This window comes from Dipodomys merriami, unplaced genomic scaffold (assembly GCF_024711535.1).
Source record: "Dipodomys merriami isolate MVZ:Mamm:240054 unplaced genomic scaffold, mDipMer1.0.p SCAF_14, whole genome shotgun sequence".
In the NCBI taxonomy this organism is placed as follows: domain Eukaryota; kingdom Metazoa; phylum Chordata; class Mammalia; order Rodentia; family Heteromyidae; genus Dipodomys; species Dipodomys merriami.
The window spans coordinates 20,058,655-20,077,833 of NW_027202715.1; the positions used below are offsets into that span (position 1 = coordinate 20,058,655).

Consider the following 19,179-nt stretch of genomic DNA (forward strand, 5'->3'; position numbering starts at 1 on the left):
TCTCACCGCCCTCCCGGTCCCTCCCCGCCCCGGTTCCCCGTCGTCGCCGGAGCGGAGCGCGCCCATCCCTCCCAGGGGTCCCCCCGCCCCCCCCCCCGCACGCACTCACCCACCGCGCTGATGCGGAAGCCGCGCGGGGGGCGCAGCGCGCGGAGCCGCCAGGCGTCGCGCAGCACCTGCAGGCAGGTGTGGGGCGCGTGCACCAGCAGCACCCCGCGCCGCAGCCAGCCCTGGAAGGCCAGCCGCGAGGCGGCGCGCGCCAGCCGCGCGTTCCAGAAGCAGCGCGTGTTGGCGCGACGGAAAGCACGGAACACCGCACGCCCCCCGGACTCCGCCGGAGCCCCCGCCGCCTCCCGCGCGTCCATCCTACACAGCACCAGCGCCAGGGAGTCCGGCATCAGCTGCACCGGACCGGCCATGCTGCTGCGGGAGAGTATCCGGAGCCCGCAGCCCTGCGCGGGGCGGGAGGCACAGGCACTCAGGACGCTCTCACCCGCCGGAGAAGGGAGGAAGACTGCGCGCGGCGCCCGCTGCCAGGGGAACGCGAGGCAGGGGCGGGGCCTGGGGGCGCGGCCTCTGCGCGGGGCGGGGCTTCCAGGAGCGGAGCTTTGGTTTGTACAGCCCGCCAGATCTGCCCCCCCGGCCACGCCCCCGGCCACGCCCCCCACCTGACGGCTCCCGGGCAGCTCTCTCTAGTGGCTGCCCACAGCTGGACCAGGAGTCCCCATCCCCATCGCCATGGCTTTGCGGTGGCTCGCTGCGAAAAAGACCACGACGGAAAGCCTGGGAGTGTCGTGGACACCGCAAGTTTGAGTCTAGCTTCTGTTCCTACCGCGTTTAGCAAGTCACTTTGCCTCCCCAGTGTCCGAGCCGGCCAGGTTCCTCGTACAATAAAGGAAACTGAGGCCCTTTCTGTTGTGTTTTGTTGTTTCGGTGCGGAGGGGAAGCCCTGGGGTAGCTCCGGCCGATCCGGCCTCCTGTCTCTGCCCCCGGAGTGCTGGGCTTACAGGAGAACTGAGACTGCGCACATAGCCTATATCCGACCACAATCCATGTGGTGAATGGTGGGTCCTGAGCTCCATGTCCTCTCTGAGGCCTTCCACAGCAGAGGCTGAAGTTGCAAGGAGGCTGTGCAGGTGAGGCCAGGTGTGAGGTGCCATGGATTTATCTTCGCTTGGTTGGCTTCAAACCTCTATGCTCAGATCTCAGCATTCTTAGTATCTAGGATTACAGATGTGAGCCACCAGCGCCCTGACCGGAGGAGACTCTTACTTTGAATTAACCATCTGGAAGTGGAGTTGTGGCTCAAATGGTTGGACATTAACCTTGGGCAAAAAAGCCAATCAAGAGCTCAAGGTCCTGAGTTCAAGCCCCAATACTGAGAGACAGAGGGGGGAGAATAGAGGGGGAGAGGGAGGAGAACCAGATAACCAAAGGGAAAGAAAGAAAACTCAACCAAAGAAAAACAAACTCATCTGTCTATCCTGTTGGACATTCAGAATTCTTCACACTCTGACCTTAGTCCCTATTTTCTTTCTTTTTCTTTCCTTCTTTCTTTCTTTCTTTCTTTGTTTCCTTTCCTTCCTTTCCTTTGCCAGTCCAGGGGCTCGAACTCAGGGCCTGAGCACTGTCCTTGAGCTTCTTTTTTGCTCAAGGCTAATACTTTACCACTTCTGGCCTTTTATGTTTATGTGGTGCTGAGAAATCAAACCCAGGGCTTCGTGCATGCTAGGCAAGCACTCTACCTCTAAGCCACACTGCCATCCCTAGTCTTTATTTTCATCATTCCCTTCCCCATTCCCATCCAGCTACACATTACATGGCTTCCAAAAACAAATGCTCCAGCCTTTGCTTACAGTTCTTCTACCTAGAAAACCTTTTTCCTTGTCTATCCCTTTGGCAGCCTACAAAACCCAGATTACAAAATCAGTGACACATCCTGGACCATTTCATCCGCTCTCAAGCACATTGTTAACCCTTTCACAACACTTGTTTGTTGAGGGCTATAATAGTTACTTGTCTAATCAGTCGACCTAAGATTTCATCAGGGTCAGATTCCAGATACATCTCTGTGCCAATGCCTGCCACACAAGATTCAAACAGAATTAGTACAGTAATTAGTACCTGATGCTGGACATCACTGCTCCTTCATACCTTTTGCCACCATACACAAGAATGTTTCTGATCTGGAGGATGAATCTCTTGGTTATCCAATGGCTAATGCAAAGTTGCAAGGTCTAGCCTCTTCATACACCCAGACATCTGGGTTTCAGTAATTTCTCTGTTTACAACACACATTTATATGTAGTGTTACAGCAAAGATAACCTTTGGATTACTTGTCTCAATTTTGTTTTCAGACCAAGTTCATCTGCTATTAGTTAGGCATGGTGGTGCATACCTATAACCCTAACACTGGGGAGACTAAGGGGAGAGGATTGAGAATTTAAGGCCAAAGTCGAGATATGGCTCAAGTGGTAGAGTGCCAGCCTTAGGCAAAAAAGGCTAAGAGACAGTGCCCAGGCTCTGACTTCAAGCCCTAATATGGACACAACACATACACAATGGAATTTAAGGGCTTCATAACAAGACCTTGTCTTTTTTTTTTTTTTTTTTTGTCCGTTGTGGGGCTTGAACTCGGGCCTAAGCGCTGCCCCTCAGCTCTTCAGCTCAAGGCCAGTGCTCTACCACTTGAGCTACAGGGCCACTTCCGGTTTTCTGGTGGTTTATTGGAGATAAGAATTTCACGGACTTTCCTGCCCAGGCTGGTTTTGAACCGCTTTCCTCAGATCTCAGCCTCCTGAGTAGCTAGGATTACAGGCGTGAGCCGCCGGCGCCCAGCCTCCATGAGACTCTTATCTCCAATTAACCACCAAAAAGCCAGAAGTGGAACTGTGGCTCAAGTGGCAGAATGCTAGTGTTGAACAAAACAAAACAAAACAAAAAAACCCAACTCAGGGACAATGGCCAGGCTCTGAATGCAAGCCACAAGACCAGCAAAAAATAAAATAATAGACTAGGCTTTTGTTGTTGTTGTTTTTAACATTTTTCACTCTGCTACTCAAGAGGCAAAGATAGGAGAAACACAGTTTGAGGCTAGCTCATGCAGAAAGTTCACAAGACTCCATATTACTATCTAGCTGTAGCCGGGCGCTGGTGACTCACACCTGTAATCCTAACTACTCTGGAGGCTGGGATCTGAGGATGGCGGTTCAAAGCCAGCCCAGGCAGGAAAGTCCAATGAGACTCTTGTCTCCAATAAACGACCAGAAAACCAGAAGTGGCGCTGTGGCTCAGGTGGTAGAGCGTGCCGTGAGCTGAAGAGCTCAGCGACAGTGCCTAGGCCCAGAATTCAAGCCATGACCGACAAAACAAAAAACAAAACAAAACAAAACAATCTGGCTATAGTGGTTCATATTTGTCATCCCAACTACATGCTAACCATATATAGAATTGTGGTATAGGCTGGGGTGGGCAAAAACATTTGATCTTATCCCCAAAGTAACTAAAGCAAAAAGTGCTGGCAGGCTGACTGAAGATCCTGGATAGAAAGCATGATGTTATAAGTTCAAATCCCAGAACCACCTAAAAAGCAAACAAGTAACAATTTATTTTTTAACAGGAAATGTGAGGCTTTACTAATTTTGTGATGATGTTGAATCAAAGGGAAGAGAAGGACATTAGGGAGAGGGGTTGCTAAAGAAAAAAAAATTACACTAGCTGAAGATAGTAATAAAGACTATTCTAGGCAGCCCTGACAGTGAGTGGGTTTAGGACCCACTGAAAAAGATAGGAAAAAAACTGCTCAATTCTGACTCTAGGAATACAATTGGAGCAGAAAGGTAGCTGGCCTTTCTGCACTCTGGAGCCATTAAAACTAATAGCCTGTCTAACCAACAAGGGGAGACTTCATCATTCTACCACCCCATTAAACGGGTCAGAGGGCATGTCTTAGACCCTAAAAATACTACTTCCTGAAGAAAAGCCTGTCAAGAAGGTCAGAAGCAAGTGCCCTGAAGTCTGAGTAAGTCTGCACAGTTCTTATATAAAACAGAAATTAGGGGGTGGGGCGAATGAATAAAGTATGGAGGCCTGAGGCAAGTTTCCAAACCCAGCTTCAGAATTTTAAAGGAGCAACTGGTGTTTTTTTATTTAGTCAGTTTCACTACAACAGAGGGTGTAAAGCTCAGCCTCCCATCCACTGTATACTTGCAAATCCCACCAAAAATGAGCCTCATTCCAAGTGCCTAGATTTCAAAGGAACTCTATTTGCAGTGAAGTCCCTGCCTCCTAGTCTTTTTTGGGGGGGAGGAAAAATGCTAAGACATCAACTCCTTGCACTCTGGGGAAACTTGCTTTCCCCTTATTCTCACCTTCGTGGGTTTGGGTTTTTTATGTATGTTAATTTTTTAAATTGTTTTATTGTGAAAATACTGTACAAAGGGGTTATAGTTACATGAGCAAGGTAATGAGTACATTTCTTTTTTTGGGTCCGGTCGTGGGGCCTGAACTCTGGGCCTGGGCGCTGTCCCTCAGCTCTTCAGCTCAAGGCTAGCGCTCTACCACTTGAGCCACAGCGCCACTTCCGGCTTTTTTTCCTTTTTGCTTATGTGGTGCTGAGGAATCGAACCCAGGGCCTCATGCATGCAAGGCAAGCACTCTACCACTGAGCCACCTTCCCAGCCCCATGAGTACATTTCTTATCCAGCATTGTTGCCTCCTCCTTTGTTTTTCCAGGTTTTTTGTTGTTGTTGTTGTTTGTATGTTTGTGTTGGAACTGGTCCTGGGGCTTGAACACATGGCCTGAGGGCTCTGAGCTTTTGTGCTCATTGCTATAGAGTTCTACCACTTGAGCCACAGCTCCACTTTGGTTTTTTTGGTGTTTAATTGGAAATGAGTCTGATGGACTTTCCTGCCTGGGCTGGTTTTGAACCATCATCCTCAGATCTCAGCCTCCTGAGTAGCTATGATACAGGTATGAGCCACTGACTCCTGACTCAATTTTCCATCCTGTTTGGTGTTTTGTTTCCCCCCACCCCCACCCCCCGCCCAGTCATGGGGTTTGAACTCTGGGCCTACGCACTGTTCTTGAGCTTCTCAGCTCAGGGCAAGTGCTCTACCACTAGATCCACAGCACCACTTCTGGTTTTCTGATAAGAGTCTACCGGACTTTCCTGCCCAGGATCTTCAGATCTCAGCCTCCAGAGTAGCAGGGCATGAGCCACCAGCACCTAGCTGGGAATATATGTATATATATATATATATATATTTTTTTTTTTTCTTGTTTGGTTTTTAGAGACAGGGTCTTGCTTTTAGCTTTTACTAGCCTCAAATTCATGATTCTGAAACAGGTGCAAAGCTCCTTTTCCCGAAAAGCCCTAACTTGTTGCATGGGGTCACAGAGGAACAAAAAGCAGGCAAAAAGCTTGCCATCCCAGTCTGCGTTTTACATCTGTCCTTGTTGTAAGCCAGTCATTTCACAGTCACCCAGGAAAGACAGGACTAATGATAACATCTTTATAACAAGGGACTAAAATACCCCTAAGGAAGAGGAGAGCCTTGCAGGGCAGTCTACCCCCAAATGAGTACAATTACCTGTAATGATGAGGGCCCAGGAGCAGGAATCAGCTCACTGACATTAGATTTTACCCCTCAAGTGATGACAGTGATGATGTCTCTAGAAGCTGGAGAGCCAGCACTGACATAATGACCAGGCAGACTCATACCTTTCTGCCTTCTGCCCCTGGTTGTCTGTGCAAACCTACAGCTTGTGTTTATATCCTGAAGACGGCCAAAGATGGGCTGAAGTGTTTACTTCAACTCTTCTGCAACAGCTGCCTGTGCTGTGTAATAAATCCTTTTTTGAGGGGGTGGGACGGTAGCTCAGTGGTAGAATGCTTGCATTGCATGCATGAGGCCCTGGGTTCAATTCCTCAGCACTACATAAGCAGAAAAAGCTGGAAGTGCTTGCTGTGAACTAAAAAGCTGATGGACAGCACCCAGGCCCCACGACCAACCACTTAACTACTGGAATTACAGGCACACTTCACCATGCCCAATCTTAACAGGAAAAAAAAATTTACATAAAATTCAAATTTCAATGTATTTTTGTGTCTCCCCCTTTTCATCGATCATGGGGCTTGAACTTAGGGCCTGGGCACAGTCCCTGAGCAATTTTTTGTTGGTTGGGCTGGCTTTGAACCATAATCCTCAGATCTAAGCCTCCTAAATAGCTTAGATTATAGGTATGAGCCACCAGTGCCTGGCTCAGTGTTTTCTTTGGAGATGGGGTTTCCCTATGTAGCCCCAGGCTGGCCTGGAACTTGATGAGTGCTTGGACAACAGGCCTTGTGTGTATCACAATGACCTTCTTCAGTATTTTTTTTTTCAGGTCCTGGGGCTTAAACTCTGGCCCTGGGCTCTGTCCCTAAACTTCTTTTGCTCAAGGCTACTGCTCTATCACTTGAACCACAGCTCCACTTCTGGCTTTTTATGAGTAGTTTATTAGAGTAAGTCTCATGGACCTTCTTGCCAGGGTTGGCTTTGAACTGCAATCCTCAGATGCATGCATTTGTGCTGCATTGGTGCTTGAACTCAAGGCCTGGGCACTGTCCCTTTACTTTTTTCACATAAGGTTGGCACTTACCACTTGAGCCACAGCTCCATTATGGCTTTTTGCTGGATAATTGGGAAGAGGCTTGCAGATAGGTGTGCTCAACAGGCTTTGAACCCAAAGCCTGTTGAGTAGCTAGGATTAGGCATGAGCCACTGGTGCCTGGCTTCTAGAAACATTTCAGTAGCTAGGCAAGATGAATACATCCAAAGTTTCTATAACTTTTTCTTCTAAAAAACACCTCACTGGGATAAATAACAGATGGCTTTGGAAAATGGCTTAAGTATAGCCAAAGGCTAAAGTTCTTTTTGCTTTATGGAAAAATAGTTCAAAGTAGGTTTTCCATTAATTAAACATTTATGTTATAGCCAGAACACAGCACGTGGTCTTTGTATAGCCAGAGCCTGAGTCTAAGAAAGAAAATGAATGACCATTAAATATTAATTTTACATGTTGGAAATAGATTTGGTTTTCCCTGCCTAAAAGAAAATAAAAAGGGTAGGCTAGAGATAACCAGCAAGGTACAACTAGAAAGCCAACATTATAAAAAGAATGGAAAGCAAGGTTCAATTACAAAACGAATTTGGAGCTTTACTGAGGCCAGATGATGTGAAATATTGAATCTTTTTTTTGGTCAGTAGTGGGGCTTGAACTCTGGGCCTGGGCACTGTCCTTCAGCTCTTGAGCTCAAGGCAAGTGCTCTACCACTTGAGCCACAGCACCACTTCTGGCTTTTTCTGTTTATGTGGTACTGAGGAATAAAACCCAGAGCCTCATGCATGCGAGGCAAGCACTCTACCACTGAGCCACCTTCCCAGCCCCAACATATTGAGTCTTTTACCATTTACCTGGGGACTATGAAGAAAGCAAACATTTTTTAGGAGCTACATTTTCTCATTTTTAGAATAGAGAATATAAAATGACCGTTTCCCCTGCTATATCAAAATTTCAAACTCCAACATAATCTTCTAAAGAATTTGTTATTGAAGACTGATTTGTTTCTGATTAATCTTGAGGTGGAAAATTTAAAATGATCATGATTCAGTTTCAAATTCGTCCTATTTAGTCTGTTTTGAGGTACTGGGGAGCTAACAGCAGGGCCTTATCCATCTGAGGGAAGCACTTCCAGTAGATACCCTGTCCCTTGGTCTCTGTAGATTAAGATATTTTAACATTTTTAACTCCAAGGTCAGTGTTTTAATAAAGTTTGGGTTTTAATAAAACTTGGGATTTTTTTCCTCTTTGAATTCTGGGCCTCACATTTGATAGGCACACTACTTAAGCCATACTTTAAGCCCTGTCATAAACTGACATGTTGAACTGAAACCCCTCTTACAACTACTTAAAGCTAAAAATAAATGGCCTTTAACATACCACATTTAAAATTATTCTCTGTGCTTTTACAGTTTCATTTGCCAGCAACACTAAGGTATCAGTTTACTATGGTTAGAACCAAAACAGTAGCCAAAGACAAAATTTGCATCAGATTTTGGAACTCAAAAGAACATTTTTCTTTTTGTTGGTCGTGGGGCCTGAACTCTGGGCCTAGGCGCTCTCCCTCAGCTTTTCAGCTGTAGACTAGAGCTCTACCACTTGAGCATCAGTCCCACTTCCGGCTTTATCTGCTTATGTGGTGCTGAAGAATCAAACCAAGGGCCTCATGCATTCAAGGCAAGCACTCTACTACTGAGCCACCTTCCCAGCCCCCAAAAGAACATTAAAAAAAAAAAAAGGTGTTAAATAAGGTTTCTAAATCTATAAATTAGGACAAACTCATATAAACATTCACCCTCTTTATGGTAATGAAACTGTAGTGCTAATGCAATAAAGGTGAAAAAACTTAAGTGATTATATGACATTCTTTGATACTCCCTTTAGGGCATGAAGGACTCTAAGGCCGGTGAAATGGACCAATGTCAAGAGCACAATACAAAAAAGTAATTCCAAAAATTTATAGACTTTTTGGTAATAAGAGATGGAATCCAGAGTTAACAGAGCTAAGTAAAGCACGTGCTGCTTATTCAACCACTGAGCCACACATGAACCCCTCCACCCCAAATAGCTGTTAAGTTTAAATACCTTCAAAATGAACAGACGCGCTGGTAGCTCACTTTTGTAACCTAGCTACTAAGGAGGCTGAGATATGAGGATAACAGTAGGAAGCCAGCCCAGGCAATGAAGTCCATGACACCACTTTTTACCCACCAGAAAGCCAGAACTGGCCCTGGGCTCAAAGTGGTACAGTGCTAACTTTGAGCAGAAAAAGCTCAGGGTCAGTGCCCAGGCCCAACAAAAAAAAAATAAAAAAGGAACAGATTTTTTTGTTTTTATCGGTTGTGGGGCTTGAACTCTGGGTCTGGGTACTGTCTCTCAGCTCTTCAGCTCAAGGCTAGTGCTCTACCACTTGAGCCATAGTGCCACTTCCCGTTTTCTAGAGGTTTATTGGAGATAAGTGTCTTACGGATTTTCCTGCCCGGGCTGGTTTTGAGGCTCAGAATACTAAGGTGATCTTTATCTGCAGACTTATGGAGGGCCCAAGTAACTAAATTAACACTAAGTTAACATGACACAGCTTTAAAATGGGAATAAACTGTGGAATTGAAGGTTTAGCTTTAGAATTGTTGGGTTTATTTTATTCCAAATGCACTTAATGCTGGATTTGATTTTATTCAACTTGAAGTTAGGTGAGTTTACATGAACAAAACATTAACTAAACTGGACACTGGTGACTCATGCCTGTAACATACCTTAGTTTGGAGCTTCTCCAAATGTGTTAGAAATGCAATTCTTAGGCTCTAACCTGAACCAAAGTCTGGGGCTAGGAGGCCCCAGCAATCTGTTTTAACAAGGCTTTTATGTGATTCAGATGCCTACTAGTTTGGAAACTAGTATGCTTTCCAAAGGTATAAATGTATTCAGACTCTACCTTTAACAAGGATGAATAAAAAGATGATTCAGTAAGTTAAGCAGTGCTTTTTTTTTTTTTTTTTTTTTTGGGTCCGGTTGTGGGGCCTGAACTCTGGGCCTGGGCGCTGTCCCTCAGCTCTTCAGCTCAAGGCTAGCGCTCTACCACTTGAGCCACAGTACCACTTCCGGCTTTTTTTTGCTTATGTGGTGCTGAGGAATTGAACCCAGGGCCTCATGCATGCAAGGCAAGCACTCTACCACTGGGCCACCTTCCCAGCCCCTTAAGCAGTGCTCTTATCAAATATCCCCTTGAACACACAGGAAACTTAAAAATACATGATTTTTGTCAAAAGTACTCCAGGGCTCCAAATTTGATCTTCATTAATGTACAAGCCTAAAGCTTACTTTCAACTAGTGAACACCCAAAATGGATCAGTATCATCCACAATGTAAAAAAATAAATGCAGGGTGGGAGGGGAGAGAAGGGGAGAAGGAGGGGGGGGTTTAGAAGGGATGGGAAGAGGAAACAGAGGAGCAGGCAACAATGCTTGATAAGAAATGTACTCATAACCTTGCCCATGTAATTGTAACCCCTCTGCACAGTATTTTCACAATAAAAAAATTTAAAAATAAATAAATGCAGCTGGGTGCCGGTGACTCGGCTGTACTCCTAGCTACTCAGGAGGCTGAGATCTGAGGATCACATTCAAAGCCAGCCCAGGCAGGAAAGTCCATGAGACTCTTATCTCCAATAAACCAGCAGAAAACCGGAAGTGGTGCTGTAGCTCAAGCAGTAGAGCGCTCGCCTTGAGCTGAAGAGCTGAGGGACACTGCCCAAGCCCAGAGTTCAAGCCCTAGAACTGACCCCTTCCCCCCAAAAAAATCACTAAGACCATATATTCCAGTTTGCCTTAGGCTATTCTTGATTTATGTCTATATTATCATTATTATTCTTGGTACCTTTTCTCTCAAAAGTCTCCTAATTTAGCCAATAAATTATTGGTTAATGTATTACCTGAAATATTCTCAATAATTCACTCTATTTGCTCCTTAACAGAAACAATTTGGAGCTAGGAATGTAACTCAGTGGTGGAACACTTGTCCACCTATGCATGAAGTGTGCACTTGTTCCCAGAACCAGGGCTGAGGATGTAGCTCAGTCAGTAATGGAGCAATAAAGCCCTAGTTTTAACCCCCAGCACGAAAATAGTTAATTCATCGTTTCTTCTTCTATGAAATTATTTAATCAAAAACAACATTATTATTTCCTCCCTCTATTATCCCAACTTTATTCTAACGTAACATGATCAGAGGTGAAAATAAGCCTCTCTTTCTGCAGATCTGGACAAGGAATTCAGGACTTTACATAAGCTTAGGCAAGCTTCTATCAATGACATAACTCCAGGTTTTTTTTTTGTTGTTGTTTTTTGGTAGGTCATGAGGCTTGAACTCAGGGCCTGGGAACTCTCCCTGAGTTTTTTTTTTTTTTTTTTTTTGGGTGGGGGGTCCGGTCGTGGGGCCTGAACTCTGGGCCTGGGCGCTGTCCCTCAGCTCTTCAGCTCAAGGCGAGCACTCTACCACTTGAGCCACAGGGCCACTTCCGGCTTTTTTCTTTTTTCTTATGTGGTGCTGAGGAATCGAACCCAGGGCCTCTGGCATGCAAGGCAAGCGCTCTACCTCTGAGCCACCTTCCCAGCCTCCTTGAGTTTTTTTGTTCAAAGCTAGCACTGTACCACTTTGAACCATAGCTTATATCCAGTTTTTCTGTGGAGAAAAAGAATTTCACACAAAGGGCTGAGAATGTTGCTTAGTGGTAGAGGGCTTGCCTAGCATGCATGAAGCCCTGGGTTCCATTCCTTAGTACCACATCAACAGAAAAAGCCAGAAGTGGCACTGTGGCTCAAGTGGTGGAGTGCTATCCTTGAGTAAAAAGCAGCTCAGGGATAGTGCCCAGGCCCTAAGTTCAAGTCCCAGGACACACACACACACACACACACACACACACACACACACACACACACACACACACACACACACACACACACACACACACACACACACACACACACACACACACACACACACACACACACACACTCTCTCTCTCTCTCTCTCTCTCTCTCTCACACACACACACACACACACACACACACACACACACTCTCCACCCCCCCTCCCAATCTGGAATGGCTTTGAACCATATTCCTTGTATCTCAGCCTTCTGAGTAGCTAGGATTACAGGCAAGTGCCCAGCTAGAAGATACTCTTTCTTAAAGGAGCTTTGTTCTTATTATTATTGGTGGTGGTTTGGGATTTGAACTCAGGACCTTGTGCTAGGCAACTGCTTGCTCTTATGGCTGAGCCATGGCCCTATACTTTTTCTGTGGTGGTTATTTTTGAGATAAGTCCTCATTTCCTGCTTGATTATAAGCCTGGGCTGTGATCTGCCGATTTTAGACTTCCTATCGTACCTAGGATAACAGGGCATCTGCCACTGGGCCTACTTCTCAGTTGAGAAGGGGGTCTTATGAATTTTTCTGCCTGCACTGGCCTTGAACACAGATCCTCCCTATTTCAGCATCCTAATAGCTAAGACTACAGTTTTAAGCAATGAGTGCCCTTTACTAATTTTTTCTTTTTTTTGGTCATCTGTAGCCTTGAACTCTGGGCCTGGGTGCTCTCCCTCAGCTCTTCAGCTCAAGGCTAGCATTCTACCACTTGAGCCACAGTGCCACTTCCCATTTTCTGGTTGTTAATTGGAGATAAGAATCTCATGGACTTTCCTGCCCAGGCTGGCTTTGAACCACAATCCTCAGATCTCAGCCTCCTGAGTAGCTAGGATTACAGATGTGAGCCACAGGCACTAGGCTTCACTACTACTTTCTTTTAGTTAAAAGTTCATCTCTAGTGCTAGGTGCTAGTGGCTTACTCCTGTAATCAAGAGGCTGAAATCTGAGGACTGCAGTTCCAAGCCAGCTGGGGCAGTAAAGCCTGTGGGATTCTTTTTTTTTTTTTTCGGTCGATCATGGGGCTTGAACTCTGTGCTTGGGTGTTGTCCTTGCACTTTTCAGCTCAAGGAGAGTGCTCTACCACTTGAGCCACAGCGCCACTTCTGGTTTTCTAGTGGTTTATTAGAGATAAGTCTCACAGACTTTCCTGCCTGGGCTGGCTCTGAACTGTGATGCTTAGATCTCAGCCTCCTGAGCAGTTAGGAGTATAGGCATGAGCCTAGAGTCCATAGGATTCTTTTTTTTTTTTTGGTCTGGTCATGGGGCCTGAACTCTGGGCCTGGGTGCTGTCCCTCAGCTCTTCAGCTCAAGGCTAGCGCTCTACCACTTGAGCCACACCGCCACTTCCCGCTTTTTTTTCTTTTTGCTTATGTGGTGCTGAGGAATCGAACCCAGGGCCTCTGGCATGCAAGGCAAGCGCTCTACCACTGAGCCACCTTCCCAGCCCCAGTCCATAGGATTCTTATCTCTAATTAACCACCAAAGCACCAGAAGTGGAGCTGTAGCTTAAGCAGTAGAGTGCTAGCCTTGAGCACAAAAGCTTAGGGACAGCACCCAGGCAGGCCTGAGATGAAGCTCAGGGACTGGCCCAAAAAGTAAACAAAAGTTTATCTTCAATATTTTCTGTTCAGAAAACTTTAAAAATCACTTTAATATTTCATTTTACATAAAAGATAGAGAAACATTTACACAATAGCAATATAATTATCAATCAGCAATCTGGTTTTAAGAGAGGTTAAACAAGCCCTACAAACTGAAACACCAGTTTAACACAAAAGTGGTCTGCAAAAATTTGAGGTATTTTAATCCTATCTTTAGCAATGTTGATCCTATTAAGTAACGTGGAACTATATATTCTCATATTTCACCTGTTTGGAATACTTGGCCATTACTCTATCAAAGTAAAATAAAGTAAAACAAAACAAAATATGATATACTCTAATATAGCATATATTTTTAGGAAAAGCAAAACATCCACTAAGAACTTTAAAAATACAAAACATTTAATCATCCACTAGACTAAGTTTTCATGAGTAAAACTTGAAAACCAAGTATCATTTAACCCTATATTACATTATAATAGGGTTTCTCAAACTGGCATTTAGGGCTGAAAAATTCCTGGTAGAGGTATGTGTTTTATACAGCTTAGGGTGTTAGGACCATCCTTAGCTTTTACCAATTATGTCAGCAGCTCTTACATAATATAATAGTATACCTAATAGCATTTCTATCTATAGTCATTGCTAAATATACTCTGAAAGGTAACTTCATCTGCTGGTGAAAATCACTAACAAGGCATTTCCTTCCTTTTAAACTCAACATACATCTACTGAAATTCTAAAGGAAGATTAAAAAAATAAAATAATAATAATAATTGAGGGCTTAAGGCAGCATACTGACCTCTACTGGCTTGTTACTGAACTGTACATTTGATGTAACAGTTTCTTGAAAAAAAAAATCCTTTTAAATTAAAAGCAAATTGTTCTAATCTAGGAAGTTTGAACAATTAGTTAAATGCAGTACTATTACCATTAGGCTATTGATTTTATATAAGCCCCAACAAATATAATCACACTAGTTGTGTATTGTTTTCTAAGTGTTTAATATACTACCACCTTTCATATGGACTAATTTTTAATAAGTGCTTTTGTAAACTAACAACAAGGAGATATTTTTCGGGTGGAGAATAAAAATATTTCTTGTTGAAAAACTTGAAGAAATTAAGTAGTATGCTATTTTATGATTTGTGCTGAAAAATTTTAAATATTAAAAAACTAGTAACAGCCAGGCACGTGTTGCTCTTATCTGTAATCTTAGCTACCTACTTAGGAGATTGAGATCTGATGTTTGAAGCCAGCTCAGGCAGGATAGTAACCAGCAAAAAGCTGACAGTGGAGCTGGAGCTCCAGTGGTAGAACACTAGCCTTGAGGAAAAAAAATAAAAAGTTCAACGACAGTACCCAGGCCCTGAGTTCAAGCAAGCCGCAGGACCAGCACAAAAATTAAAACAAAACAAAATGCTAATAACAATAATTCTATAAATAAAATATTCCAGACATTTCAATAAAAGGCATTTGGTAATTAAATACTGTCAATTAAATTGATGAACTTTATTGAGCTTAAAACCATAACAAAGTTCATCCTAAAACATTTTGCAATGCAAAATTATTACACTCAAGGAGTGTTTAATAATTTGAATGCTAGAAATTACAAGCAATTTTCAAAAGCAGACTCACATTCATAAAACTTTATACATCATTTGAACTAACATATTTATACTACTAAAATCAAACATGCATCACCTTCAAACACTCTTGTATCATGATTTTATATGTACATTATTTAACAACATTCCACATCACAACACAAATATTATCATACACTTGCACCATTCTCCTTGGATTTTTGATCTTTGTCTTCATTCTTTACGTTATCCTACAAAACAGGATAAAGAAAAAGTACATTAGATTCTCTTAACTGAATTGAAGCCATCTTACAATGGTATTGTTACAAAATGTTTTTATTGATAAATATTAATGAATTAATTTTAATAGTTTGGTGCCAAAAATTTCCTCAATGCTATGTTTAAAACTATTTCTTTTCATTTGTCATTCTGGGCATTTAATCCAGGAACATTCCATTACAAGTACATGCTTACACACATTCTTAATTCTTCCACTGACTGAGCTACAGCAACGCCAACCCAAAGTTGGCTTTAAGAGACACATATGGGTGCCGGTGGCTCATGCCTATAATCCTAGCTACTCAGGAGGCTGAGATCTGAGGATCTCGGTTCAAAGCCAGCCTAGGCAGGAAAGTCCATGAGCCTCTTATCTCCAATAAACCACCAAAAAACCGGAAGTGGCACTGTAGCTCAAGTGGTAGAGCGCTAGCCTTGAGCTGAAGAGCTGAGGGGACAGCACTTAGGCCCAGAGTTCAAGGCCCACAACCACCAAAAAGAAAAAAAAGAGACACATATAAATTATGCAGAATGGTTTTTGTAAGTTTCATGAAGGATGGAATGCAGTCATTATCATTATTTGCTTCTAGGAAAAACTACAAGAGCATAGTAATATTAAAATACATTAAAATATAGGAAATCAATTTTTTATTTTCGTTTTTTATTGTGAAAATACCATACAGAGGGGCTACAATTACATGAGCAAGGTAATGAGTACATTTCTTATCAAGCATCGTTGCCTCCTCCTTTGAAAGTTTCCCCTTCCCATCCACCCCCTTCCCCGCCCCCTGCATTTATTTTTTTACATTGTGGATGATACTGATCAATTTTAGGTGTGCATTAATGAAGATCAAATTTGGAGCCCTGGAGTACTTTTTTCAACATAACATCTTGTACATCTCATTGTTGCAATGGGTCCACCTATATCCCTGTTTAAACAATTTGTTTTTCCCTTCCCCTCCCCAAATTAGGAAATCAATTTTTAAAATGGACAAAAATAAGCAGAGTGCTGCTGGTGGCTCACGCCTGTAATCCTAGCTATTCAGAAAGCTGAGATCTGAGGTTTCTGGTTTGAAGCCAGCTGGGGCAAGAAAGTTATCTCCAATTAATCACCAGAAAACCAGAAATGGATCTATGGGTCAAAATGGTAGAGCGGTAGCCCTGAGCAAGGAGAGCTCAGGGATAGTACTCAGGCCCAGGGTTCAGGCTCCATGACTGGAAAAAAAAAAAAAAAAACACAAAAATGTTCAAAGTACAAAATTTCTAACCTTCTTGAGAACAGTATGTATTTCATCCATTACTGTGGACAGGTTTCTGATTGTCTTGTTCAGCTGGTTTTCAAATTGCAAATTCATGTTTTCTGAAACCTTTAAATTTTCTTGTAATTGACTAAGGTCCTTTTTAACCTCTTTGAGTTCACCAGAGAGGCTTTTGTTAGAAATCTCCAAATTTAATATGGTTTTTTCATCTTCATCTGTTAAAAAAATAAAAAAAAACATCATTTTAACCTCTAAATTTCCAATATAAGGCTGAAATTAAAAATATTAAAACTCTGAGCCAGTGGCTCACACCTGTAATCCTAGCTACTTAAGAAGCTGAGATTTGAGGATGGCAGTTCAAAGCCAGCCAGGGCAGGTCCATGAGACTCTTATCTCCAATAAACCACCAGAAAACTGGAAGTGGTGCTGTGGCTCAAGCTGTAGAGCACTCACCTTGAGCTGAAGAGCACAGGGACAGTGCCCAAGCCCAGAGCTCAAGCCCCACGACTGACCAACCCCAGGACCAAAAAAAAAAAAAAAAGGCTACAAGGTAAATGTCAAGCCTAGATAATAGAAAATGTATGCATGAAATATCTCAAAACGGTTTTAAAAGTATTAATATGAACAATGCTGTCTCTCACCTGTTTTTTCTTCTAGTAGCTGTAGCTTCTGTTCTACTTCAGCTCTTACTTTTTCACTCTTCTCCAATTTTTGCAAGAGGCTTCCTACATCAACCATTGCACCATTGTACACAATGAGTCCTACATTTTCCTCTACATCCTTAAGTTCCTGTTTAACTGTTGGTGTTGGAAGTAACAACCTATTTCCTATAATATGAAAGATACTGTATCTTAGTATGGCTATTAAGTAGGGATAATATATTTAATAGAACATCCTTTCAATTATTGTATTTTGTTTGTTACATATTAATAAATATATTTATTTATTGGAAATATATTATTTAAAAGGAAGACACCTGGGAGGTTGAGGTGCAAAGATCTAAAGATCAAGGATAACTTGGCAACACAGTGAAATCTATCTCTCAAAGAACAAGGCAAAGCAAAGTAAAAGCAAAAGAATGTTAATATACTCAAACCTAGCATATCCTCTTGCAGTGATTCAGACTCTTCATGGTTTTCTTCATCTTTTGAGGTATCAGTTAATTTCCGATAAAAGCACGATTCACGGAGGACTACTTTATTAAGAAGCTTCTTTACCTATTATATGTAAGCAAGTTAAGAAGAAATTAATAGGATGTATTTTTTTGTGGTGGAACTGGGGAGTGAACCTGGGAAACTTAGCATAGTAGATAAATGTTCTGGGGGCCGGGAAGGTAGCTCAGTGGTACAGTGTCTGCCTCACAAGCATGAGCCCCTGGGTTCGATTCCTCAGCACCACATACACAGTAAGAGCCAGAAGTGGCACTATGGCTAGTACTCTAGTACTGATAGAGTACTAGCCTTGAGCTGAAGAGTTGAGGGGCAGTGCCCAGGCCCAGAGTTCGAGCTCCAGGACGAAAAAAACAAAAAAACAAAAAACAGATAAATGTTCTCCAGGCTGTGACATTTCCAGCCTGAAAACACAACCTTTGCTTCTCCTACAACTGTGTTTTGATTTCTACAAATGATTAATGTCTATAGAAACTGTTTCCTTGGATAGTAATTTCTTGGATAACTAATTAGGGAAATTAAAATTTTTAGTATTTTCTTTATAATTGGAGACCCAAGTTTATTCTTTCAAAAAACATTTAGGTGTTAAAGAGTATCACACTGGGGCTGGGAAGGTGGTTCCTGGGTAGAGCGCTTGCCTTGCATGCATGAGACCCTGGGTTCGATTCCTCAGCACCACATAAACAGAAAAATCCAGAAGTGGCGTGTTGGCTCAAGTGGTAGAGTGCTAGTCTTGAGATGAAATGCTCAGGGGCAGTGCCCAGGCCCAGAGCTGAGGCCCCATGACTGACAGAAAAGAAAAAAATAAACAAAAGAGCCTCATATTGACAAAAATACCAACATACAAAAAAATGTAGAAGCGGTACGCCGGTGGCTCACACCTGTAATCCTAATAATCAGGAGGCTGAGATCTGAGGATCTTGGTTCAAAGCCAGCCCTGGCTGGAAAGTCCAAGAGACTCTTTTTTTTTTTTTGTCGGTCGTGGGGCTTGAACTCTGGGCCTGGGCGCTGTCCCTCAGCTCTTCAGCTCAAGGCGAGCGCTCTACCACTTGAGCTACAGCGCCACTTCCGGTTTTCTGGTGGTTTATTGGAGATAGGAGTCTCACGGTCTTTCCTGCCCGGGTTGGCTTTGAACCGCGATCCTCAGATCTCAGCCTCCTGAGTAGCTAGGATTACAGGCGTGAGCCACCAGCGCCCGGCAGTCCAAGAGACTCTTATCTCCAGTAAACCAACTAGAAAACTGGAAGTGGTGCTGTGGCTCAAGCGGTAGAGTGCTCACCTTGAGCTGAAGAGTGCAGGGACAATGCCCAAGCCCAGAGTTCAAGACCCACAAGCAACCAACCAAACAAACAAACAAAAAAAGTAGAAGGATGTTGATTACAGTATGGTTTATAATTTCATAAAATAAGAATTACCAGCAGATGGGAGTAAATTAATTATGTTATAGCTATAATAAAATACTATGCAACTATAAAGAATGACCTATTTTCATAAAATATACAGATTTTCTTTTCTTTCTTTTTTTTTTTTTTTGGTGGTTGTGGGGCTTGAACTCTGGGCCTGAGCACTGTCCCTCAGCTCTTCAGCTCAAGGCTAGCGTTCTATCACTTGAGCTACAGAGCCACTTCCTATTTTCATAAAATATAAAAAAATAAAAAAGTATTTAACTTGAATGTAAGAATGGGAGGAGGAAAGAACTGTACTTACAACTTATAAAATTGTAACCCCTTTGTACAACTACTTAATAATATTACTAAATAAAAA

General features: G+C 43.0%; 2 protein-coding genes across 2 annotated transcripts in view; both read right to left on the minus strand.

Moving 5' to 3' along the window:
- Stox1 (storkhead box 1) overlaps positions 1-419 on the minus strand; it is a 54,247-nt gene extending 53,828 nt beyond the window's left edge. Inside the window, exon 1 of the mRNA XM_070020964.1 lies at positions 110-419. Coding sequence (XP_069877065.1) covers positions 110-419 — 310 coding nt within the window. The remainder of the gene's footprint in view (positions 1-109) is intronic.
- A 12,748-nt stretch (positions 420-13,167) lies between these two features.
- The window catches only part of Ccar1 (cell division cycle and apoptosis regulator 1), a 51,398-nt gene continuing 45,386 nt past the window's right edge, over positions 13,168-19,179 (minus strand). The window contains exons 22-25 of the mRNA XM_070020965.1: positions 17,343-17,463; positions 16,888-17,073; positions 16,256-16,461; positions 13,168-14,962 (exon numbers count right to left, since the gene is read on the minus strand). Coding sequence (XP_069877066.1) covers positions 14,903-14,962; positions 16,256-16,461; positions 16,888-17,073; positions 17,343-17,463 — 573 coding nt within the window. The 3' untranslated portion in view covers positions 13,168-14,902. The remainder of the gene's footprint in view (positions 14,963-16,255; positions 16,462-16,887; positions 17,074-17,342; positions 17,464-19,179) is intronic.